This window comes from Emydura macquarii, unplaced genomic scaffold (genome assembly GCF_026122565.2).
Source record: "Emydura macquarii macquarii isolate MOO-44397 ecotype Brisbane River unplaced genomic scaffold, CSIRO-AGI_Emac_v2 contig_554, whole genome shotgun sequence".
Taxonomy (NCBI): Eukaryota; Metazoa; Chordata; order Testudines; family Chelidae; genus Emydura; species Emydura macquarii.
Window position 1 is genome coordinate 14,854,072 of NW_027130691.1, and position 27,392 is coordinate 14,881,463.

The 27,392-nt window shown below is 41.1% G+C and overlaps 1 protein-coding gene across 16 annotated transcripts in view; it reads left to right on the forward strand.

Moving 5' to 3' along the window:
• ARVCF (ARVCF delta catenin family member) overlaps positions 1-27,392 on the forward strand; it is a 395,675-nt gene that overhangs the window by 314,355 nt on the left and 53,928 nt on the right. For all 16 annotated transcript variants that reach the window (XM_067539839.1, XM_067539832.1, XM_067539833.1 and 13 more), the window contains 3 exons: positions 9,708-9,825; positions 11,123-11,294; positions 20,387-20,458. In XM_067539839.1, coding sequence (XP_067395940.1) covers positions 9,708-9,825; positions 11,123-11,294; positions 20,387-20,458 — 362 coding nt within the window. The remainder of the gene's footprint in view (positions 1-9,707; positions 9,826-11,122; positions 11,295-20,386; positions 20,459-27,392) is intronic.

The window sequence follows — 27,392 nt, forward strand, 5'->3', positions numbered from 1 at the left end:
CTGCATTAACAGCACTGGAGACCGAAGTCCCCTCTTGACAGCCAGAGATGGTAGGAGCGAGGATGCAGCCAGTCAGATATGTAGCAGCTGGAGTCTCTTCACCAGTTAGTCACACTGGCATGTAGAAGAAGCTGAAGTATCGTTTTTCTTTCTGTCCCCATCCATTTGGACAGGCAGTCAGATTTATTTCCATCTATAACAGGATTTTGCCCTTCATGCATGTTTTAAGTCACACAGGGCTCAGAGCCCTATATCTCCAAGTTCAACAATAGAAAACCATCTCAGACTTCACTAAGACCTATGTTGAGCCCAAATACCATGGGCCAGATCCTCAGCTTGTATATATCAGCCTAGCGCTATGCTCCAGCCAAAGTTCTGACCCCATATTTTATCCTGTTTTCTCTCTTGTGCACCATGAACACAGATTTCAGTTGTCCTTTGGTTGATGTATAAAAAGGGTGTGTGTGTGTGTGTGTGTGTGTGTGTGTGTGTGTGTGTGTGTGTGTGTGTGTGTGTGTGTGTGTGTGTGTGTGTGTGTGTGTGTGTGTGTAAGTAAAAGATGTGTTGGCAATGATCCACAAAAAGCATGACACTGTACCTGATACAAATCTGGTTGCCACATGTTGCATACATGTCTATTGCAAACCATTCAGAAATTTCTGGCTCTGTAATCACTAAGCCCTAGTGAAGCTTTCTTCTTTTTCTCCGGAATGTTGCGCTGTCCAAGCAGTCTACAAATCTTCTTTTATGCTGCTGCATGCTGTGGAGTATTCATTAGTTTTTATCACTCTCTTGAAAGGAGTTAGTTTTAGAAGCTTTGTTTAGAGGCTTTCTTTTTGAGCAGAGATTGACTACACTTTGATTTTATCCACATGATATAAATTGTTAGATACATGAACATAAAGTTTCAGTATAGAAGGTTAGCTGCACAACTTGCTTTAACAAAGAGCTGTGGGACTAAATCTCTGTATGGAAATGTACATTTGAGTGATGTGTGCGTTAAAGAGGATAAGATATGAAGTAGTAATCCCACATCAGTTTCTAGTGAGGTGAGATATACAGTGAAAGGGGGTGAAGTATACATCATTATGATGATATGGGGTGTGGTATAAGGTGATAATTCTGTTGCAGTTTCTGGTGTCTTGAACTACAATAATAACCAGAGTCCTTGAAGTATAATTTTATCAAAGCCATAATCAAGGCTGGTTGCATGCCCTTCAGAGCAGTGACTAGCACAGTGTATTGAAGTGTGAGAGATAATGTCTTCTAGTGCCTGCCCATAAAGAAGACAGAGAATTACTATTAATACGAGCTTAAAGATTGTGCATTCGGCTTCTACCATGGTCTGGTCCACGCAGTCATTCCCTTCTCCACGTTCAAATCCCTCCTGAAGACATGCTTCGCCCAGGACCACTACACAAAATTAGCCGACTGGTAACGACAAGGTTGAGGGACAAGAACGGCACAGAGGTGGGATAGGTATTTGTGAGGAAATGTGGACAGGAGAGAGAGGAGGTAGAACTGGGAGATGAGAAGAGAAGCCAAGAGGAACTCTCCCTCTAGGAACTAGTGCTGAAGGCCATGCTGCACAGAGGATTGGAGACTCTGCTCTGCACACTTGTAGATAAGGGCCATAAAGGTGGCATTTCCCCAACTTTCAGGCCTCCCTATCCCAATCCTGGGGTCAGTTGAGGAGCATTTCAGCCCCAGTGTTGAAATTAACTCCTCAGGGCTGCTCTAACTTGTTTTGGTTTGTAAGGACTCCTATGAGCTGTTAAACTGAGATTGCCAGAGCACATCATGTTTCAGACAAGGCCCTTCCCACTCCACCAAACCCCCACATTCTGGGAGGCTCCAGCTACATGAGGCATAGACCTGTCCCCTGTGGAAGGGGAATCCCTGTCTGCTTTTTATTTGCACTGCCTGAGCAGCACAAGGGGCACTTAGTTTACTCTGGGCTCTGTGGATTTAGTCTACCTCTGAGACTGTTTGTGCACTCTCCTCTGGGGCCCAGGGTGTTTGCTGTGAGCTGGAATCAAACCCCTGTTTCATGCCTTCAACTGTGTTGTCCCTTGCTGACTAGCCCCCACAATCAGCTGCAACCCAGTGACCTAGCTGAGCACAATCCTAAATACCAGGTACCTACAAAAGCAGGTAGTTAGAATTAGTTATAAAAAGGGGATACATCCTGGAAGTAACGTTCCAGAAGGGAAGAAGGAATGTAAGCACTTGTAGCAACCTTGCTGTGTGCTAGTGATGACATTAAAACCCTAACATCAGATGACACTCAATCCATTTTCTTTACAGCATCAATAATATACTAATTTGATTATTTTTATCTTATGGTTGCAGTGTTGTAACCATGTTGGTCGCAGGATATTAGAGAGAGAAGGGGGGTACATTTTTTTTTAAATTGAACCAGCTTCTGTTAGGGTGAGACACAAACTTTTAAGCTACACTCTGAAGAAGAGCTCCATGTTGCTTTAAAGTTTCTCTCACCCACAGAACTTGGTCCAATAAAAGATATTTACCTCACCCATCTTGTCTTTCTTTTATTTTAGTTCATTACATGCTAATGCACTGTTGTGATATATATGGAATTTACTCTTAATGCTATTGTGGCTTAATTTTCAACACTTTTTTCATTAGTCCAAAGTACACAAAGGACTTCTAATATTGACAACTTGAGTTTTTCTTTATAGATGTATTTGCAAAATATGTGTCTATACATGTCTACATTAATTTTAATCATAAAATATGTAAATAAAAAGAAAAGGAAATACAAAATCTTTAACATTGCTGAGAGTTAAATCCATAAAAGACATGAAATGAACATTATTATAAGGATGGTATCATAAATGAGTCATTTAAAATTCTCTTCTGAATGGGTGATGGGGGAGGGAAGAAATTCTTGTTTGGAGTAATTTGATCATTTCTTCATTACTATTCTGTCAGTTTTCCTTAAGTTTAGAAATAAAAAGAATTAAAATATATGATCTGGCAATAGGACATGCAATTCCAGGTGATCCATTCTCATTGTATTTCTGCCACCCTCCAGCTTAACATGTTCCATTTTAATGTATTTTAAGGTGGAGCATCTATCATCATCCTTCTTATAACTGCTGTAAGGTACCATAGAGAACTTGAATCCTAATTTCATTTTCATAAAGACTCGATGTTAGAATTCACAGTTGGGCTTTTGATGCTATTGGATTAGTACAAGAGGAGAAAAAATACCATTCAGAATTCTATTTTCCATGCAGCCAATGGAATCCTGTCCATGGTATTCACTTTTCCTGCCCCTTTTCAGCAGTTACCTGCTGAGATGTGTGTGATGTTTGGGGAAAATGATTTGCTTATCAGTACATTTCACTTGCATTCTAATTGTAAAGAGTTAATGTGCTGTAACAACATGCAACTTACAATTAAATGTGTATTTATATTTTAAAAGGTCTCTGAGCAAATGTTTCCTTCTAGTTGTCTAACTAATAACTCAACGTGCCCAGAAAGATGGGGGAAATGATTAATTTGTTAATTACATTGAACGATATTGGCAGTACTTATACTTGAAGAAAAATTGGCTGCGTAGTCCAAATGGAAAAGGGCAGCGGTTCCCTAAATTGTACTCTTGAGAGCTAACATTTTTAATAATGGTGTTGTGAAATTCAAAGACCCTGAAGTTGACACATTGGACATCTTTCTATTGATATTAGTAAACATCTGTCTTTAGAAACCTCTCTCCATGTGACTGTCACCAAAGAATGCACTAAAACATGGTGCAGAAGCATTTTGCCAGAAAAGAGTCGGTCCTCATCTCAAGGAGTTTACGGTCCACGGAATTCTCTTTGTTGCATTGTTAGTTTATTTTGAGGTGCTGCATGCCAGCTGGCCTAGCTCAAACGAGAGTGGCCACACTGCAAAGGGTGATTTGAGCCATGCTCAAGTTTCTGCATGTACACTATCACATTACTGACTCAAGTGGAGGTACTTGCCTTCTGGGAGCATATCCCATGGTTCTTTGCGCTGCACTGTTCCAAGTTGTTCCTTCCAAACTGTGTGATGTATTTCAGGAAAATGTTTGTCAGCCGTCTTTGCCCAGCAATTTATTGTGTTTTGCCCAGCAATTTATTACAGCACAAAATTTCCATTTGTGCTGTTTGTCTGCATTCCGGTGGGAAGCCATGAATCCAATTCTAAACTATGAGCTTTGCAAAATGCTGGTCTTAATACAACAGTCATTTTGGACACTGAATGGGGTACGAGATGTAGTGAAGCAGCCTTTCAGCAGTGGCTTGTCACCCTGAGAAGGTGGCGATATGCTTTCCTGAGGAGAGCACACAAACTACTTGCAGATGTGATGGAGGAGTGGAGATACACAATGCAGATGTTCACTGCTGTGCAATGTCTGTGCAAACTGGTGGTTCTGGACTAGGATCACAAGCACTGAGTGAATGGTCTGGTAGCATGACCGTGCTTCTAGAAGCTGCAGCTCATGGTAGCATGGTGGGGAGGTGATGGCAGCAGACTGAGTCTGAACCTGTCTCTTGGCTGGTGCCAGGACTTGGTTGTTCACTCACCTGCTGGCCATAATGCCCAGTATGCGTTTGAATGTGTCCATTTGCTGCTGGTGTTCCTCATGCTACTCCTGGTGGCCCTATCTGGTTCTGGCAGATTGGCTTATAAAGCAAACAGACAGTATGTGGCTTTGTGGGGTTTTTTTCTTTTGCCTATGACAGAAAAATTACTCCCCTTGACTCTGCATCACAGCAGGCAAAAGTTGCAATTTTTTTTCTCAGTGGCATCTCCTATCTTTTCACTCCGAAGCTGCAGGATTCCAGGGTTGCTGGCCTTCTTACCAATGGCAACTGCTTTGCATCTATTCTCTTTTTAAAAATAAACCTTAAAAATGGTTTGGGGGAGCTTGGGGATGTGGAGGTGGGGGCAGGCCTGGGGCAGCAGAGCAGTTGCTCTTAATCCTTTCAGGCTGTGGTGGATTTGGAAGATAATAACTCGCTTGAGATTTCTTAGTGAAAGAAAGGCCTCTGAAGGAAGACCATTGATATAGGCCATGGAGCTGTTTCGTCATCTCGTGACTGTGGTGCAAATTCATGACTGATGGTGCATAGTGAGCTACCAGGGAAGATGTGCAAAGTTCGCTCTGCCTAGAAACTTCACAGAAAGACCAGTTTAAACCCTGCCGTATGAGACGTTCTACTACATAATTCCACAGGAATGGAGTAAAATTTGAGCCAGCATAAACAACTACATATAGAAGCAGACAAATGACCCCCCCAGCCTCTCCGAGCTTATCACCAGAAGCAAGCTCTCCACGACCAGGATACACAAATTCAAGGCAGCCCCAGACCAACAAATGCAAAACCTGCAAGCATATTTCCATGACTACAGTGATGCACACCTTTCAGCATCCATAGGTCCTACGAATGCATATCACAACATGTGGCATACCTCCTCCAGTGCTTTAAATGCCCCAATAACAACTGTGGGTGAAACCAAACAATCATCGCACTCTTGAAATGAACTCATTCAGGAAAATTATAAAAGACAAAAACACCCTATCACCTGTGGGTGAACACTTTTTTCACAAAGCAATTACTCTAGATCTGACTTATCAGTCCTCATCCTCCAAGGGAACCTGCACAACATTTTGAAAGATGAGCCTGGAAGCTTAAATTCATATCATTGCTGGACATGAAAAATCATGGTCTTAATAAAGACAGTGGATTTATGGCTTATTAGAACTATCGGTAACCCAGTAAACTCCTGTTTTGTTTGACTAAGGGGTGTTAAAAGGCCAATTCACCTTGAATAGTCCCTTAGAATATGTGCTCACTACTTATGCTAAACTATTTGTTCGACCTTGTACTTAGCTATGACAATAAAGTACATTTCCCAGAGCTGAGGAAGAACTCTGTGTAGCTCAAAAGCTTGTCCCTCTCTTCAACAGAATTGGTCCAATAAAAGACATTACCTCACGCACCTTGTCACTCTAGAGAAACAGAAGCACTCATCCAATAGAGAAGTTCCTTTCCCCACACACACCCCCTCCCCACCTCTGTGGCAGTCACAGCCTTGTTCTGTATTTCCGAGAGACTTTTCATGTGCTCTGGACTTCACACCAACAAAGGCTGTGCAATGGACTTGTTTTCTGGGACAGTGTTGTCTTTAAAAGGTTAGACTGCCTCTTTACATGCTTAAGTGCTAGTGCCCAGTGTGAGAGAAAGCAGACTGCTCTAATATATGCACCCTACAGTTGCTTGTCCCACCTTGACCTGCATACACAGGCATTTGTAAGCTTGTATTAATAATGCTTGTTTTCATAGAATCATAGAATATTAGAGTTGGAAGGGACCTCAGGAGGTCATCTAGTTCAACCCTCTGCTCAAAGCAGGACAAACCTCAGCTATATCATCCCAGCCAGGGCTTTGTCAAGCCTCAGCTTAAAAACCTCTAAAGATGGAGATTCCACCACCTCCCTAGGTAACCCATTCCAGTGCTTCACCACCCTCCCAGTGAAAAACTTTTTCCTAATGTCCAACCTAGACCTCCCCCACTGCAACTTGCCATCTGCCACCACCGAGAACAGCCTAGCCCCATCCTCCCTGGAACCCCCTTTCAGGTAGTTAAAGGCTGCTATCAAATCCCCCCTCATTCTTTTCTTTTGCAGACTAAACAAGCCCAGTTTCCTTAGCCTCTCCTCATAAGTCCTGTGCTCCAGCCCCCTCATCATTTTTGTTGCCCTCCGCTGTACTCTCTCCAACTTGTCTACATCCTTTTTGTAGTGGGGGGCCCAAAACTGGACACAATACTCTAAATGCTGCCTCACCAATGCCGAATAGAGGGGAATAATCACTTCCCGCGACCTGCTGGCAATGCCCCTCCTAATGCAGCCCAATACGCTATTAGCCTTCTTGATAACCAGGACACACTGCTGACTCATATCCAGCTTTTTATCCATTGTTACCCTCAGGTCCTTTTCTTCAGAACTGCTGCCTAGCTCGTCGGTCCCCAGTCTATAGCTGTGCATGGGATTCTTCCTTCCTAAGCAGAGGACTCTGCACTTTTCTTTGTTGAACCTCATTAGATTTCTTTTGGCCCAATTTTCCAGTTTGTTTAGGTCCTTCTGTATCCTGTCCCTACCTGCCAGGGTATCTACCACTCCCCCAGCTTAGTGTCATCCACAAACTTGCTGAGGGTGCAATCTACCCCATCTTCCAGATCATTAATGAAGATGTTGAACAAAACCAGCCCCAGGACTGACCCCTGGGGCACTCCGCTTGTGACTGGTTGCCAGCTAGACATGGAGCCATTGATCACTACTCATTGAGCTCTGTGCTCTAGCCAGTTCTCTATCCATTTTATAGTCCATTCATCCAACCAACCATACTTCTTTAACTTGCTGATAAGAATACTGTGAGAGACAGTATCAAAAGCTTTGCTAAAGTCAAGGTATATCACATCCACCACTTTCCCTCCATCCACAGAGCCAGTCACCTCATCATAGAAAGCAATCAGGTTGGTCAGGCATGACTTTCCCTTGGTGAATCCGTGTTGACTGTTCCTGATCACCTTCCTCTTTTCCAAGTGCCTTAAAATGGATTTTTAGTTTTGTACATATGCAGCAGTGTTATACATTAGTCAGTGTTGCATGTTTAAAATTTCCCCCCTTCTTGGAATCCATCTTGGATTCTGTGTGGCTGCGTGGGGGGGAGAGGGTGGGAGAGGAGAGAAATGGCGATTCCCATCTAGAGGCCCATGTACCAGCAGCATTAACTAAAGCCTGCCCTCTAGATGCAGTGGGGAGGAAGGGAATGTTCGTCAAATCTCCATGAAAGTTACAAGCAGCAATTTCTTTAAGCCTACGCAACAAACATCCCTGTACAGCCAACGATGGGCTCCTTATGTCATAACAATAACAACAGTGGTGACTGGAGTCTACATCCAGCTGAGGCGATGCTATTTCATCTGCTCCTTTTTCTCTGTCCCCTTCTGCCTGGTGAATTCCTCCACCTCCTCCCCGAAGTCCTAGGCAAGGGCAGGGAGGCTGTAGCCACCCAGTGGTGAGTGTTGGTGCTGCATCATTTAGACTGTCATCTAGGTCGCTCATTAGCTTCCCCAGCGTCGCTTGAGCTGTCCAGGAGGTGGGACAGGCTTTGTGCAAGGGGTGCTGGTGAGCACTCAGCCGAACAGATTGTAGTACAGAGTGCTCTCAGGCTTTTACTAAGCTAGGAGTTGTGCTCCAGTTATAGAGTTCTCAGTGATTTGATCGTCTCCCAGCACTGGTGGCCAATCCAGTAGATCCCTTCCTCAAACGGTTGGCATGTGTCGTCATGAGCTTGCTGACATCAAATCACACCTACATTAGAAGTTTTGGTGTGAGCTTCAGGCCAGCTTGTCACATGCTGGAAGGATGGTTCCACCACGTACCATCTGATTGAACAGGTAGAATAGATGCTATTCATGCAAAGAGCCATGTGCAAGGCAGTGTCAGAAAGTCAGAATGGTTTAAAGCACCACTTAACTTGAGCTAGAGCCATTTTTGTGTTTCAGTGGGGGTTGCATTAGGAGCAGCAGTTGTTAGACCTTGAGTTAACAATGCAATGAAGACAAGTGCTAAATCAATCCACACATGTCTGTCTGACTTTCCCTTTTAATTAAGGTAAAGGTTGTACCAGTAGAAGAATAAATGTGATGTGGGAGGAGTTCAGCGTCGGAGTTCTATTCCAAGTACAGTCTACTGCATTGTTTGGTACAAAGTTTCTGCACACTAGTTATATCTCTGCATTGACACTGGCATGATTAAGTGTTGAGACAAAAAGATGTCCTGGTTTTGGAAGCAAATTCTAGTTTGTATGCATGAGAGACCACAAGCTTGAGCTCCGTAATTGTGCAGTTTTCAATTTTGTGATATGTGCTTTTGTCTAATCAGAGATCATGTAGTGGAAAATGTCATTTTTAGTTTTTACAGGTAGTCTCTGGCTTCTCTTGGTGCAAATTAGTGCCAATGAAAGTGAAAATATACTCCATGTGTAGACTCTGATTAAATAAACCTTAGCCCTTTGTATTTCTGTTAATCTTAATATCTGTTGTTTCGTGAAACTGAAATTATGGTGTACATGAAGAGGCTTGTCTGCTTATTTTTAAATTCCTGAGGATTCATTGGAAATACGCTGCTACTCTGGAGTCTTTGGTTTGGGAATGAATGTAGCTTTGTAAACTTCTTAGAAAAACCTCTACAAATGGTGTCTGATTTAAGATAATAAAATTCACAAAAGAAACACATCTGGTTTGAAGGCCCTGCTCTCACTTCAGATGAATTGCAGGGTTTGGACCTGTTATGTGGAATAACTGGAATAAATGTTGTGAATGCAACTGTGACACACGAGGTTTGAGCTGCACTGGAAGCCCAAGAGAATGAGCTGATCAAACTTCCTGTAACCATCTAATTCAGTTTTCATTCAAAATTGTTAATTTGCAGGTTCGTGGTCCATGCTTCAGACACTAGTTGAAGAAGAACCCATGGTTTGTCAGACTTTTCCCAGCTGATCCCCTTTTCATTACCAGAAAACTTGCAGGGTCAGTTCACGTGTGTTGGGTTCTTCAAAAATGTAGAACAAAGCAGTGTAGATTTGATCTGTACTGTAAAGGTTACAGTGCTAAATGTTTCTTTTGCATTTATTCTTTGTCAGGAATGCAAGTTCAGATGGAGCAGAAGCTCGCAGAAGACTAAGAGAATGTGATGGCTTCGTGGACGCTCTCCTTCATGCTCTACAGTCTGCAGTAGGCAAGAAGGATACAGATAACAAGGTGAACTTGTGCACTACAATTTGGATGAATGTTTGCATTAGTTAAGGGGTCAAGCTGTAACTTCACTGGAAGCTGAGTTTGGTTTGCTTGTGCAAAATTAGGCATGCATTTGTTTAAGGACATTCTGGAAAAATAATCCAGTTTCATAAATTAGGTCATCAGAGTGATACCATTGTTAGTGTCTGTCTGATGCGGGCAAGGAATATTAGAGGGAGGAAAACAAGTGGAAGGATAATGCTCCAGTAAATAATATTGCATTTTATTACTATAGTTACTCTTCAGTAATTTTATGTTTGTGCCCTAAGTCAAAATTGGTCCCCATTATGTTGGGCTCTGTGTAAAATACAGCTAAGGAGACAGTCCCTGGCCTGAAGAATTTAGTCCTGTAGAGACAATAGTGTACATATTGTTCCGAGGCCAGATTCTGTTCTCACACAGCTCCCTCTGAAGTCAGCAAGTGTTGTGAGTGCTCTCGAAGGGTACAACTTGCCCCATATGGTTTAACCACATCCCATGACATGTAAGTAATTTATAATGCAGAAAGTCAAATGCCTTCATGTACTTGAGAAATCAGGGAATGTAGTAGAACTTTATTACTCTGAATGTTTTGTTGGTTATAAAAAATGTCTTAGCTTTATAAGGGTTCCACACACACACACACACACACACACACACACACACACCCCAAACTAATGATTTTCAGTGTGTATGAGACCTGTAGAAGCAAATCGCACTTGGAAGCTTTGTCACTTAATCAGAGACCATTTTGTGAATTGATTTTGAAACCACCTAATGTTTGCCTTTGCAACCCACAGAGAACTCTTCAGGATTAACTATTACTACGAGGCCTGCTTGTAGTCTCATTGATTTCAATGCAAGCCTGAAGTTTGGGCCAAAGGAAGTTAAGTTAGATGGGTCTCTTGATGTGGGGGGAAGGATGTATCTGAAAACAAAAATGTTTGATGATATAGTAACTACCCAGTTCATACTTTATAGTCAATTTGAACTTCTAATAAATCTGTATTCTTTAAACAAGATCAGGTGGTGTCTTTGATCAGAGAACCTGCATCTTTCATAAGTGCTATTTATGGAGGATGTTAAATTTAAAAAATTGGTTTAATAACATAGAAACTTAAATTAAGTACATTTTTGATCAAATCCACTTTGAAAACTTCATTCTTCCCTCAGGAGGGTTTACAGTGTTTTATTTTCTTCCCCCTGTGTAAACATAGAAGTTTGCAAATATGAGGGTGTGTTGGGTTTTTTTTTTTTTTTCAATTTCAATCTCTTCTAACAGTCTGTGGAGAACTGTGTTTGCATTATGCGAAACCTTTCATATCACGTCCATAAAGAAGTCCCAGGAGCTGACAAGTACCAAGAGCTAGATGCAAATCAGCCTACCAGCACAGGAGGCTCTCAGAAGAAGAAAAAAGAAGATGCTGGCTGCTTTGGAGGGAAGAAAGCTAAAGGTTTGTGTCGTCATGGTCTCATAAATCAGAGTGATTCTTGGAGTCATATTGCTGTATGTAGCCCTGCTCCTGCAAGCAAGTTTGTGTAATTTTTCCAACGTAAGTAATTTCACTGGAGCCAATGGGACACTCACATGAACAGAATTATATAGGTGCATGTTTTCTAACCCTATGATTCTGTGTCTGCAGGATTGGGGCATGTGTTGATCTTCCTTGTTCATTAGTACTAAATATTTTAGGATCTATTCTCTCATTGATATGTATGTGTAACATCCATTTAACAATAGTGGTTATGTGCATTGAAGACCCCTTCATGTCCACTGCTGGCAAAGGCTGATGTGTTCTGCGTCTCATTCATGTGCCAGTGTTGCCTCATTCATCGAATCCCCTGAAAGTTTCACATTAGTTCCATCCATCTTGCTCCATAGCATTTGCTGATTTATCTGGAAGCAAGCCAAGTACACACTAATTTCCATGCATGGCTAGCCTGTCTTTGCCTGTTTCATATTTTTTAATCTATCACATTTTTTTTAAAAAGCGCAATGCTGTCACTCTAACAGTCATTTAAATTGCAAATGTGATTCTAGTAGCTTTTAATTGTCAATCACTTTAGAACTGTTCTCTCCCTATTGGGCACGAGTGTCACAAATGTGTTGTATCTCAAGAGGGGATTAATAAAGTCTCAGTAAATCTCCTTTTTATCTTCCTTTCAAATACCGACACTCAATTTATCTATTTCCTCATTACTTTAGGAAATTCAACTTCCAGGCCAAATTAAGAGAGAATATGCTAAAGTTTCCAACTTGAGTACCCGGTTCTTCATTTATGTGTACCTAGATTACTTTAAGTAGACAGATACTGTTTGGGTTTGGGGGGAGTTTTTTATGCTGAATTGCTGATAATTAGCCAGGTATGGAATTGCTCTAATTTGAGTGCACAAATCTGAGGGCCCTAATCTTTGGTCCTAGATTTAAAAATTTGGTTCCCCCACATATACTGAACTTAAATATCTGGTGTCAAATTCTACTTTGGTGTACTACAGCAGTTATTGTAGTATGTATCACAGTAACTACAGTCTGTCTTCAGCGTGATCAAATGTAATATTAAATGAGAAAGTAGGTCTTTAGCAACTGGAAGAACTCTTTGAGGAGGCAGAGAACCTCATTGCCTGGCCAGGACATATATACAGAGCATATGTGAAAAGGTAATACGATTTTCTTTACAAACAATTAACTTATGCTCATTTAGGCCCTCTACTCTCTCCATTTGTGGGTGCATATTATCCTGCCACTTGAGAACAATGCCGTTGCGGGGAAAGCATGTGAAAAATAAATCTGATGTGTGAAATATATTCCCTGTGTAGAGAGAGAGAGCACGATTGCTGAGGTCTAATGATTTTCATCTCAGTGAGTGAAGAGACTGAGAACTTATACATGGCTGCTCCGCTCTTGTGTGTCAGACATCTGTCCACTTCCCTTTGGACCCAGCCCTATATATGTACTGTGTCTGTATATGGTTTCTGCATTTATCAGCCAAATATTTTGGGGAAATGGGGGCCAAAATCATGAGGGACATTGAAGGCAAACTGCCATTGACTTGAGTGAGAGATGCAGTTATTTGGTGGCCTCTCAGGTTTGGCTCAAAATGTTCAACGGAAAATCCCAATTATTTTTCCCAAGCACGTTTTAGCACTTTTCCAATGCAGCTCTCAGCTGTAAAAATTCATGCTGTTCTCTAGGGTGGAATTGACAAGTAGCAATGCAGACCTCCCAGCTGGTGATGTGCTGATCAGAAGGGTTGCGAGGGGCAGGCAGACTTAGTATTTAAAAAAAACAACAAACCCATTAGTAAGTCTGCTTTTAAAAACATAAATAAAATAACCCTTCTTTTACTGGTAAATTTCTATGAAAATCTAGACTAAAACCCCCTTACTCTTCTCGGTCTAGCACTTGAAAATAGATCATTTCAGGTTTTTTTTTTGTTTTTTGTTTTTTTCTTTTAATGTTTTCTCACTTATTTTGTTTCATGGTCATTGATCATAGCATTTCAAACACCTCTGCAAAGGGCTAGTCTGCCTCCTTTCCCCCTCTACCTTCAGCGTCTTTGGAAATAAGCAAAGGAAAAAAAGTACTCTTTCAGCAAGAACAAGAGGGGGAAGAGGGAAGTGTTTTTATTAGTGAGAATTAGTGCAGCCCTGTAATTTTCAGGTTTGAATCTGTGCTGTGAAATTCTGCCTCATTGTAATTGTTCCTTTGTATCTTCTTCCTCTCTGTAAACTTTTGTTTTTCCTTTACTGCTTTTCTGGTAATTAGAGGAGTGGTTCAATCAAGGTGAGTCCTTCCAGTACTCTCTTTCCAGCATTGCCATAATCTCCTTCATTCACCTTTTACATGCAAGGATAAGAGTTGGCACAGCACCTGCAATACAGGGATTAGCGCTGTGTTTCCCTGATGCTCATTTCTGCTGCTGTCACTTGGAGATCTCTTCGGTGCATGCAAACTGTCCATCAGATGAAGGGGCTAGTTCTAGTCTTGGGGCCCCTTCCAAACAGCACCAACTCTCAATAAAGAATGCAGGGCCATATTTTTCCTAGGTGTAAGCCCACATGGAATTGCACCTGGGAATTTGGCCCTATATTCAAATGCTAAGGGGTCAGGTAAAGGCACATGGCCAAATTTGTCTCACCAAGCTTAGTGAGAGACACAGTCTGATGGTCTGAATGTGGGACTAGGAGCCAGAAATCCCTCTGTTCTAATCTCAACTCTTTACTAACTCCATTTGTCATCCTAGGCAAATCACTTAACCTACCTGAGCATCTGTTTCCCCTTCTGCAGAATGAGGATAATGCTTACTTCACTCACCTGGTAGTTGTGAGGATTCATTAGTTCATATTGTGGCTTGAAGATGAAAAGTGCTTGTTCTGTTTATTGCCATTGATTTGATGTAGGCCACAGGAATGGGATAGGTTTCGGGTAGTGGAGGGTGGCAGTTGCTGCCGGTGCAATGCACTGAAGAAGGCAAAGGTGACAAGCCAGTGGTGGTCTGCAGTGTCATTAGGGAGACCCTGCTTTCTAGCTTCCCACTAATCAGGCCATGGAACAGGAGTGTTGCTAAGGTAAAACTAAGCCCCTGGGGAAAAGCAAGTGCATGGTGTCATTTAAATGGGCATCTTGCTAGCTGATGAATTAGCAACATGTTAATGACTGGCCTTTAAGGGGCTCTTTCCCTTTCAGTTCTTCTCACCCAGAAAGATGATGGCTGAGGTTTCGTCCTTGAGGGAAGTGTGGTGTGAAATGGGATATCCTTTTGGCTTTTGCAGGGAAGCAGAGGAATGTTGTGGGAGGAACACTGAAATACTAGTCATAAATAACAATAGATCACATCCTGAAGTCCTCACCAATTTTTTACAAATCATTTGACTCAGTAAAGATGACTGTAAATGGGCTGGAGTAATGTTTTTGATAACTATTTATGTGACGGAAGAAGCTTTAATTTCACTGTTTATATGATTGTAAATCCTGTATTACACTAGTAAGATTCCTACCAGGCTGCTTTCCTACACCAGAAAACTGTGCCAGCTCCTATAGCCAGGCCCCATAAAGCAGGTGTCTCAGTAGCTGTATTAAAAGCTGTCTGTCTTTTGGCGAGGTTTTGGGCTGTGCTTCAGATCTGACAATATTCCTCGTCTTTCCTCATCTGTGTGCTGGGGGCAGGAAAGGAAAAAATCCATAAGCACAAAATATGTACTTTAACACTTTTTGTTGTCATCTGCTATTGGGATCATTAAGCATCACTGTGCTCTGTGACTGTCACTGCAAGAGTGGCCTTAATTTAGGGCTGAACTTTTGCAGAACAGGGCTGATCTTAATGTTGTAAGTTGTCAGTTGTATGTTGTGAATTGATCTTATGTTGTAAGTTATTCCCAGATGTCAGCTGGGAAGAGACTCATGTGACCCAATTTTGTAATTATGATAAAATTATAATTGGATTTTAAAATGGATACATTTAATCCATTTTTTTAAAAGTGCTCATCTTCTGGTGTGGGTGTTGTAGAAACCAATTTAAAGCAATACAACTCAATGGTTCAAAAAAGGCCATAATTATGTGAACCTCCTCATCTCCATACAGACTTCTCCCCTACATCACAGACTTCTCCTCCTAATCAACTCCTCCCCACAGGAAAACCTCTGGAAGCTTAGATGCCTTGCAACATGATCTGCAGTTTCCCAATCCTGGCATTTGGTGGACCAAGGGAGAAAAGTAAATTTCCAGAATTCTGGACTCCTCTCACTTAGAACATAATGCTTTCCCTTTAACTGCCAGCTGATTACAATGGCTGTTGCATCACATGAGAAGAGAAGCTGTTGCCAGGAGCCAAACCCCATAGGTGAAAGCCAGTACCTATACCTTGATCTGAAATTGAATGGCAGTCAGTGAGGATCACAGAGCACAGGTGGAATGCTCTGCCTGTGTGAAATATTGCTTAATAAACAGCCAGCTGCACTCTGTATCCCCAGCATTATAGATACTGCAGCCTAAATTAAGCTCTGTCTCACCTGTGTAAACTCTCTCTCCAGAGATCATGCACAAGAGTATCTTGTTTGAATTTAATTAACAATTCAATTGATGATGCACAAAAAGGAATGGAATCCAGCTCATTTTCTTACTGTGCTAACTCTGCAGGGCTAACAAGAATAACAAAACAAAGCCTTATTTCAAAGTAAATAGATATGGCTTTTAACAGGAAGCAGATCTGTGAAGTAAAGTGACACTTTTTCCAGCTTTTTTCAGAATAGAACTGTCCTGAGTTTGAAACTTGCAATGCTAGAGACACAAAACGTAGTGGCCTGTAATAAAATTATTACCCAAACGAAATTCCTCAGATAAAATAGAGGCAAGTTCCTCTGTCTGTATTTGGAACTTATCTTTTCCCTACACTAATTTTAAACCAACCTCCCTTCACTGTCCCTCTTTCCCTCTGTTGTGGGACTTTTCTTAGTTCTGAGCAGTGACCAGCAGAGTAGGGTTTTCAGTTGAACAACCAGGTTCAGCTGTCACCATAAAAAGTAGCATCCTATCATACTGCCTGACATTTTGTCTTCCTCTGTGTGTCACTTGCTCCCCAAGCAACATATCACTTTGTTTTTCCATGGCCTAAGAATTGGAGTGAAGGTTTAGGGTTACCACTAATTCACATCCTTCGTTTTAGTAAAGACGTTTTTCAAAAGGAATGGAACAAAATGTGGCTGTATGAACTTTTGGCAGATAAGAAAACTGGGCTTTATGATCTGGTACAACTAAGAAAACATACTTTTTGAACCAACAAAGCTTTAAATGCATGTTTCTAGTGTCTGACACATGACAACAGGGCTAGCCATATGCAGTTGGTGTTGCGGCAAACTGTAGTTTGTCATGATTAATTTGGTCGGCATTTATCACATTGGTAAATGTTCTCTATGGGACTGATCCACTTACATTGACGTAAATAGAAGGGGCCCCACTGATTCCAGTGGAAGCTGGAACAGGCCCTAAATAGTTTTGGAGCTGTTAGTTTATTTTGGAGCCAAAATATTGACAAGCCAGTGATGCTTCTTGCATTTCAGACTCATAGGCCTTTCCCATCTCATGACCAAGTCCTACAACAGAGCCAGGTTGTTCACTACATTATATTTTCAAGTGCTTTGTCCTGTATATTTGTAAATATCCCAAGTAATGCAGTTGCCAGCTCTTCACATGAGAGATTATTCTACAGTCCAGTAGATGCACTGCTAGCTTGCTTAAATTGTATTGTTCTGAATTCCCTCCCATTGCTTCTGGTTAAATCTGTTTGTACCATCCTAAATAATTCCCTTTCCATCTTGATGATTATGCGTTGTGAAAAGTAATTATGCTATTGCCCCCACACTTAGTTGTTAAGCAAAGCTACACTGTAAATATTATAATATTTCCTCATAAGCCCTCCAGCCTCTTGGTCTTCTTTTAAACTCTCTCTCTCTCCAGTCTGTCAGTGCTTTTCTGACAGGTATCCTGAAGTCAACACAATGTCAAGGTGTGGTTGCCCCAAAGCAGACTGTTTCTTCCCTCCCTCTTGGTAGGGGGAAAATGGTGAAAATTAAACCATCCTCCCCCATCTCATCTCCCCTCCTCGTTATTTTTAGAATAAAATGATTAAATTAAACAGTAATAAGTTACCAAGACCAGATGGTGTTTACATGAGTTCTGAAGGAACTCAAATAGGAAACTGCAGAACTACTAACAGTGTTACATAACCTATCGCTTAAATAAGTTTCTGTACCAGATGACTGGAGGATAGATAATGTGATGCCAATTTTTAATAAAGGCTGCAGAGGCTATCCTGGCTATTACAGGCCAGTAGGCCCAACATCTGTACTAGGCAAAATGGTTGAAACTACAGTAAAGGACAGAATTATCAGATACATAGAAGAATACAATGTGTTGGGGAAGAGTCAACACGGCTTTTGTAAAGGGAAATCATCCCTCACTAATTTACTGGAATGTATTGAGGGGGGTCAACAAACGCAGAGAGTGGATATAGTGTACCTGGATTTTCTGAAAGCCTATGATAAGGTCTCTCACCAAAGGCTCTTGAGCAAAATAAGCAGTCATGGAATAAGAGGGGAGGTCCTCTCGTGGATTAATAACTGGTTAAAAGACAGGAAACAAAGGGTAGGAATAGATGGTCAGTTTTCAAAGTGGAGAGAGAGAAATAGCAATCTCCCCCAGGAATATATACTGGGCCAGTGCTGTTCAACATATTCATAAATGATCTGGAAAAAGGGATAAAACAGTGATGTGACAAAATCTGCAGATGATACAAAGTAGTTAAGCAGACTGCAAAGAGTTACAAAGGGATCTCTCAAAACTGGGAGACTGGGCAAAAAGGGCAGATGAAATTCAGTGTTGATAAATGCAAAGTAATGTACATTGGAAAACATAATTGCAACTATACATACAGAATGATGAGGTCTAAATTAGCTGTTACCACTCAAGAAAGAGATCTTGGGGTCATTGTGTCAGGTAGTTCTCTGCTCAATGTGCAGTGGCAATCAAAAAAGCTAACAATGTTAGGAACCATTAAGGCAGGGAAAGACGATAATTATCAAAAATTATAGCACCACCATATAAACCATTGGTACATCCACACCTTGAATATTGTGTGCAGTGCTGGTCATCCCATCTTAAAAAAGATGTATTAGAATTAGAAAAAATACAGAGAAGTGCAACAAAAATGATTAGGGGGATGAAACAGCTTCCATATGAGGAGAGATTAAAAGGACTGGGACTATTCAGCCTAGAAAAGAAATGACAAGGGGGGACAATATGATGATCTATAACATCATGAATGGTGTGGAGAAAGTGAATGAGGAAGTGTTCCTCTTCGAGTGATTTCTCATGTCCATTCCAATATAAGTGAGTGCAGCCACTGTGCATGGGTTCCCAGAACTTTTTTCCTCTTAGCAGACCCTGTAGGGTCGGCTCTGGTGCCCCTTGGAGTCCCGCACGCATGCCACGGTATATATGGCACTGCCGACCCTACAGCCCCTCAGTTCCTTCTTTCCGCCTGTGACGGTTGTTGGAACGACTCTTGCTCTTGCAAGTACCATTCCCCTTTGTTGAACTGTTATTATCCATAGATAGTTAAGTAGTTGTTAAGTGCTGTTAGGTAGTGTTAGTCTTGAGATAGATTAGAAGCCCTGAAGGGCTTAGGGTGCTGGGCCATGCTGGGTCACCTGGCTTTAAGCCTTGCGTCTCCTGCGGGAAAGCTTTCCCAATCAGCGACCCCCACGACCGCTGCCTTAGGTGTTTGGGGGAACAGCATAGAAAGGAGAAATGTAAAATATGCAGGGCTTTCAAACCTAGGACTCAAAAGGATAGGCAGCAGGTTTAAAATAAACAAAAGGAAGTACATCTTCACACAATGCACAGTCAGCCCGTGGAACTCATTGCCACAGGATGTTGTGAAGGCCAAAACTGTAGCTGGGTTCAAAAAAGAATTAGGTAAGTTCATGAATGATAGGTCCATCAATAGCTATTAGCCATGTTCTGGGTGTCCTAAGCCTCTGAGTGCCAGGTGCTGGGACTGGATAGATAGGGGATGGATCACTTGATAATTGCCATGTTCTGTCCATTTCCTCAGAAGCATCTGTCATTAGCCACTGTTGGAAGACAGGATGATGGGCTAGATGGACCATTGGTCTGACCCAGAATGGCTGTTCTTATGTTCTATTTTGAGAGCCCTGAATTAGAAAATTCAGTTCATGCATGCACCAGGAAGCCCATTTTTACATGGGTTTTGTCAAAATGTCCAGTAGTCTTCCTTCTGTTAAATCAAAATTCCTTTAAAGTTAATGTAATGGTATGAAGCTGTCCATGTCCCATAGCCAAGTATTTGAAGCACTAAATCATTTCCCTTAGTTTCTAATAAGCAGCCGAAATTACATTGTGTTGATTGAAGGGTAATTTAAGGTTATTTGCCGTCCTCTTTGCAATATATTAAATCCAGGGCTTCCTGCAGAACCATTTCAGTGAGTAGTGTGAAAAAGGGGGCCTATTCTTCTTCTCTCTGCACCTGAATTTGTGCCTCATTATTGTTCCAATGTATAGCTATTCACAGTGAATTCACTAGTCAAAGTGTATCTTCTATTAAAAACCATGCAAAAAGCCTCATGCAGCTGGAAGACATGAAGCAAGAATTTTTGTCTACATTTTTTTATAAGGGTACAATATGCTGGATTTATGAGCGAGGAAAATAACTTGGCAATGAAGCTAAATGGCCTGAATTTCAGAGGAGCTGAGCTACCCACAAGACTCATTGAATTGAAGGAAACTGCAGATAGTCAGAACCTTTGTAAATCAAGCCAGGTGTGCAAATCTGTGTGCAGTTTTGTACCTAAATTTATCATACAGACACAATGGCTACACATGCAAATTGAAGGTTGAATATACACCAATAGAGGAGATTTTATATTCTGGTATTGTTACCACCTTTCATACTGTAGAAGCACAGTACAGTGACTGATCTATCCATGCACTGAAACCCTTTATCATTTATTATCTTATTTTATGAACAGGAAAGAAAAATGGAGATCTGGACAGGAACTTTGATACACTTGATTTGCCCAAGCGGTCTGAAGCAGCAAAAGGTAATGCACTAATCTAGGTATGTGGTCTTGAACTTAAGAAAGTGGGAGGTGGGGATTCATAAAGGGATATGCAAAATGAACAGCATATAGTACATATACCTTGATTTCATACTCAGCCTGACATTCATCTATTATTTCAACTATGTCTACACTACAGAAATTTGTCGACGTAAGATGTCGACTTTCAGCCCCCGCTGTAATCGTAGTGGTGGCTGATGTCCACACTGCTCTCCTTGGTTCGGTGGAGGTGCGTTCTCACTAGGACTAGGCAGTGTGGGGGGAGCTGCCAGGCTCGCAGCCAGGTGGCAGCTGACCGCGACTCGCAGCCAGAGCCTAGCAGCTTGCGGAGCTGGGCTCCAGCGCCCCCTCTACTTGTCAATTTCACGGCTCTAGCAGCCCCTCCACTGCTCTAGCAGCCCCTCCATTGCTCTAAGGGGACACAGTGTCTATGTCTATACTGACACTGTGTCGCCCTACCTCTGCAGACAAAAGCCCTATGCCTTTTGTCAAGGTAGTTTTATTTTTGTCAACAAAACAGGGCAGTTTTTTCGACAAAATGGTGGTTGCAGTGTATACACCAGGATTTTGTCGACAAAAGTCACCTTTTGTCGACAGACCTCTCTAGTGTAGACCAGGCCTCAGTGTGCTGCTTTTATTTCCCATGTACAATATTTGATATAAGTTTCTATTGATTAAACTGGCCAGAAGAGATAATGAAGGCAGATTAGGCCCAGGGTTGGGTCAAAGTGCCTCCATCCAGGAAAAAAATGATGTGATCCGCTCACAAAACACAATTTTGCAGTTGCTCCACAATAGACACAAGCATAGGATGCTGTGTAGAGCAGGAGACATGGAGGGTTATTTACAAGAGTGCTCCTCTTTTCTTCTACCCTTTCCTCATAATCCCCGGTTCACTGGCAGCTTTACAATTCCCCACTGATTCTTATTAGTTGTCTTTTGGAGGCTTTATGTGATCCACTGCTGGTTGACCTTCCCCTGAATATGGTAATTTGTCCCGCTGCAGTTAGCAGCCTTTTAGCTTTTCAGGTCATCCAGAGACTGGCGGTCCATAGGCAGATTTTTGTGGATTGTGCTCTGGTTATCTTTTGCATTTTGTGTGTGTGTGTGTATTTCAGCTGTTGGGAGAAGTGAAATCTCTTCACAAACATTTTGGGCATAGTGGTCTTTTTAGAGTTAATTTAGGAGATCATTTTGCATTCTCCTGTCATTTTTGCTGCTTACTGCAATTTTCTGCAAATCTCAAGCTTTCATTTAAAACAAAAATATTTGTGTTTCCATTGCAAAGATACAGCCTCTGCCATGCAAACTCTGCCCTGCAGAAAATTGTCTTCTGTTAACACCATGCACCTAAATGAGATGTGACTGCCAAGATCTAAATAGGTCTAAATGAAAAAATTAATACACACAAGCATTTTCCTCTTTTTATTTATTAAAAGAAAAGAACAAAAAGGTAAGGAAAATGAATGAAAGAAAATGTTAGCTCCCTCCCATTGCACGTATGGTTAATATTGTATATAGAGAGGCAATGTGACCTACTGGATACAGCACCTAATTGGGATTCAGGATACTTGAATTCTATTGCCAGCTCTATTGGTGACCTTGGGCAAGTGAGAGTGCCTCTCTGTGCCTCAGTTTCCCCCATCTGTAAAATGGGGATACTGCTACTGCTCTCCTTTATGAAGCATTTTGAGATCTATTGAAGCAGCATATAAGATTGGGGTGGCGGTGTTATATGTGGTTAAACACTTAAATTTTTAACTAGGAATCAAGTATTCTCTCTTCGAGTGATTGCTCATATGCATTCCTATATAAGTGAGTGTGCGCCCCATGCACGAGCCTCCAGAAGCTTTTCTGCCCCTAGCAACCCCCTGCGGGTCGGCTCCTGCGCCCCCTGGAGTGCTGCGCTCATGTCGCGGTATATAGGGCACTGCCGACCCCGCGGCCCCCAGTTCCTTCTTTCCGCCCATGACGGTCTTTGGAACGCTGCCCCTTGCTCATTCGCAAGTAGCAATCTCCAACTTAGTTTGTTAGTTGTTAGTTAGAAAGTTCATAGTTTTTTTATAGTAGTTTTATATATTAAAAAAAAAAAGTTAAGAAAGTTAGTTGTTCATAGTTGAAATAGTTTAGTTAGCCCTTAGGGGCTAGGCGGAGCCATGCCAGGCTCCACGGGGTTCAAAGCCTGCGCCGCGTGTTCGAAGGCTTTCCCGGTCAGCGACCCGCACGACCGCTAATTTTTAACTAGGAATCAAGTATTTTATGGGCAATGAGACTGAGTTATTAATGAACTGATACATTGGCCTCATTCTATACCCTGGTTTATACAGAGACAGTTTGGCTCTCTTTGCTAAGGAAACTGTGGCTGTATCTTGCTAGACTTGCGTGTCATTACCAGTTTTGATATGGGGGTCTAATTATGCAATATACTCAACATTCTTCGAAGATGCAAAGAGCCTTTAAACACCTTTGATTCAGGGCTGGGCCCATGGCTTGGTCATTTGGTTGCAGAGCAGAGAGGCCTTTTAAGGATAAAAAAATTTAGGCTGGGTCTGACATATGTTCCAGGAGTTTTTTAAAAAAAAAGGCTTAAATGAGCACTCTGCTTTTTGGACAGATGGGCTTGATAACTACTTGTTAGAGGATTGAGAAATCCAAAGTAAAAAAGGAAAGGAAAACAAACTTTACACAAATGGCATAAGGCAGGCCTCAGCCCTTTAATTTACTGCTAAATGTGGTTGCAATGTGGGTGCCAGGCAGGGAAGAAATGAACACAAGATTTCTACAGAGAAATGCATCTTGTGTAAACACTCTATTTACTAAAAGAAGCCGGGGGAGGACTTTGCTGACATGTTCTGTGGCTGTGCCTGCTGGAAGTCACGACTGTGTCGCATTGCCTGTGCAGTGTGGTTGTAGTCATGTTGGTACCAGGAGATTAGAGAAACAAGGTGAGGGAGGTAATATCTCTTATTGGACTAACTTCTGTTCAATAAAAGATATTACCTACCCCCCTTGTCTCCCTAATCTCGTTGCGTACGCAGCTCAGTACCGTATTGGGTTGTGACTGCTAAGATTACATGCTGTTCAAGAGATTTTCTTTAATTTTGAGGAACCCAAATTTAATCTATATAGATAATGCTAGTATGACTACATATCACACACTAGATTAGGAGAAGATTAATCATATTGGCATTTTGATGGATGATGCTTCTTGGGAAATGAGGGACATGAAAAACCATTTACTAAAGTGTACTTTTGAAGGAAAAACAAATTAACTTTTTTTTTTCCCCCTACAAGAAGTTTCCAGCAAAACAGCTAGTTTTCCTGATAGTTCCTGGGTCCTGAAGGTTCTAACAAGATTGTTGCTACGCTGAATGGTTTGAATGATATGCAAAATAAAATTGCAGTTTCAAAACAGTTAACAGCCCAGGTCAGATCTGTGCCATGGAGCATAACTGGGTCTGATGAAATCAGTTTTCAGCTGAGGCAGTCTCATTTTGAAGATTGAAAAATCATGCAAGTTTTAATGATCAAATGCATTTGGTTTGAGAGACACAATTAAGTGCTTTTTCAAAAGCCAACAATTATAGATTAATCTGTTTAATGTATTATTAAAGCCGTATTAAAATGAGTTTTCTACTGAAATCTTTGTGAGCAAATGAAACAACGATAGCTAATAAGAGTTGTTCATGCAGAGTAGCAAATGAACATTGTGGTAGTTAACAGAGGCAGTGCTGTTAGGTTTTCTAAATCTTAAAGTCAACTTCCCTGTTGTTTCTCTGGCAAGCTAAGAGCAGCCTTAAGAACTGCTGGACATGATTTTCTTATAAAAATATCTCATAAATGTGATCATAAAAGTTGATCAAGTGTTCAAGATGGCTTTAAGAAACTGTGAACAAAAAAAGAAGTCCTATTTCCCAATATCTCTGGATTAGTTTCCATAGGACCTTAATCACAAATCTCTGCCTAATGAACAGCTGAATGTGTTTAAATGGAAACAGTCATAGGTTTTGGTACCTTTTCTTCAGTCTCAGGTCATGACAATGTATAAACAGATTATTGTATTGGAAAAAAAAAAGCAGGTTCGGGATGTTTGCATGGCTATATGCTAGGGTATTCTGCCCTTTGATATTTAATTTGGTTGCCATGTGGAATGGAACTGGTGATGTAATGCAATTTTTCAAGCAAGGATCTATTGTCTTAAAAATGGTGAGCTATTTTTCACCAATGGCTATTTCTTTTTAAATGCATATCAGACTAGACTTCTAAGGACAGAGTTTGATTAGCCTTGGATCTCATTGAACACCTGTGATCTTTCCCTGCCAAGCTCTCTGGCTGGAAAATTCTTCCAACTTAAGGCTGCTTATTTGTGGATAAATCTGTTAACATGGTGTCTGACAGTGCACAGTGTTTTCAGAAATTGTCCGATCTAATAGAAAAAGTCTTCTGTGGCAGTATCCAGAGTGCTCTGCTCATAGTGGGAAAAGAAGTCTAAAGAGCAGCTTTTCCCTGTTTCCTCCTCGTTGAATGGATATGACACATATTTCTGACAGGTGGGGGTTGGAAGATAAGCTTCTGATTGCTGGAACTCAGGAGAGATTGTGTGAGTCATATGGGAATGGGATGGAGCGCTAATGGGAAAATAAGATTGTTAAAGTGGGGCAAATCCTGAGCGAAATGCCCATTTCCAGTCCATTGTAAGAAAAATGATGTTGCTAAAATACCCCATCATTATAAAGTAGGTTGACAGAAATTCTATCAGCTAATTCTCTCCTCAGCAGAGCATCCTTTTTGGCAGTGAATATCATAAACAAAGCAAGTATTGATTTTTCCTGTGTGCGCCAAAAAAAAAAAAAAAAAAGGAAATACAGCACAGCATGGTCCCTGGGTTTTGCTTTTAGAGCCCTTACTTCTACAAGTGTTAAAGTGAAAATAAACTGAGCAGATGATGGAGCGTAGATCACAAGATGTGTGCATGGGAAATCAGGATTCATTGTATCAGTGAAGGTTGCGGCTGAAGTCGGAAGCAGGGTTTCAAATAGCAGATTGGTGAGAGAACCAATTATTTTCTAGAAATCTGTTGATGTACTTAAGCCCCTTGGAGTTGGTTTAAAGTTTTGTGACACTTATTGTCCTGGAGTGGTTAAAACCTTAAACTGTCCATCTTTTGGACAAGGGGCAGGGAAGTCCTGGCCAATAGTTAAATGGGTCTGATCTGCTTTTCTATGCAGTCAGCTGGTTAATACTAATTAAATTGAAAACTACAATTTATTTGTCTTAAACAAACCATCATCATTTAATGTGTATAATGGCATAATATAGGTTGCTGTTAGATACTCAGGTATTAGAGATGAGTCCAGTTCTGCGGTTTGGTTCATCCCATTATGGAGACTGGAAGTGTTTGGACAAAAGCAGGTTTGTTCAGGTCTCTCTTTACCTGATACATAAACTAACTTGTACTCTTGGTAGGTCATTTTAAATTAGTGGATAAAATTAGCTTGTTTCTACCATTCAAGAACAAATCATGCCAAACAAACCTAATTTCCTTCTTTGACTGGATTACTGGCCTAGTCAGTAGACATGATATATCTTGATTTTGACACAGTCCTACATAAGTCTCATAATCAAAGTGAGGAAATGTGATCTAAATGAAATTACTATAAGATGGGTGCATAACTGGTTGAAAGACTGTATTCAAAGAGTTACCAATGGTGTGCTGTCAAAGTGGGAGGATGTATCTAGTGGGGTCGCACAGGGGTCTGTCCTGGGTCTGTTACTAATCAACATTTTCATTAATCACTTGGATAACAAAGTGATGAGTATGCTTACAGAATCTGTGGATGACTCCAAGTTGGGAGGGGCAGCAAGCATTTTGGCAAACAGGATTAGAATTTAAAATGACCTTGACAAATTGGAGAAGTGGTCTGAAATCAACAAGATTAAATTCAATAAAGATAAGTGCAAAGTATTACACTTAGAAGGGAAAAATCAAACTCAGAATTACAAAATGGGAAATAAATGTCTGGCCAGTAGTATTGCTGAAAAGGATTTGGTGGTAATAGTGGATCACAAATTGAATCTGAATCAACAATGTGATGCAGTTGCAAAGAAGGCTAATATAATTGTGGTTGTATTAACAGGCATGTCATATGTAAGATGGGAGGTAATTGTCTCGCTCTGCTCAGCACTGATTTGAGGCCTCAGCTGCAATACTGTGTTCAATTCTGGGCACCACACTTTAAGAAAGATGTGGACAAATTGGAGAGTGTCCAGAGGAGAGCAATAAAAATAATAAAAGGTTTAGAAAACCTGACCTGTGAGGAAAAGTAAAAAATAACCCCAATCTCTGGATATGTTTAGTTTTGAGAAAAGACAACTGAGGGAGGACTGATAAGTCTTCAAATATGTTAAGAGCTGTTGTAAAGAGAATGGTGATCAATTGTTCTCCATGTTCACTAGAGGTGGGACAAGAAGTAATGGGCTTAATCTGCAGCAAGAGAGATTTAGGTTAGATGAACAACTTTCCAGTGATAACGGTAGTTAAACTCTGGAATAGGCTTCCAAGGGAGGTCTCTGTCACTGGAAGTTTTAAAGAACTGTTAGACAAACACCTGTAGGGATAATTTTAGGGATAGTTAATCCTGCTCAACATAGTGGGATGAACTAGATGACCTCCTGAGGTCCAATCCATCCCTATATTTCTGAGATTCTATGATTATTTTATTCTTAATGGCATTTTAATCATAACATTTGCCTATAGAGTAGGATGAAAGTATGTAACTAGGTCTTGAAACTAAAGCTATTTAGGACTGGAACAAGTCTCTAATGTCATATTAACAAGTCTGTGCTGCTGTAAGAAGCTGTTTGTGAAAATGCTGTGTGTATTTGAAACTCCAGTTTGAATTTGTGCATGTGCATT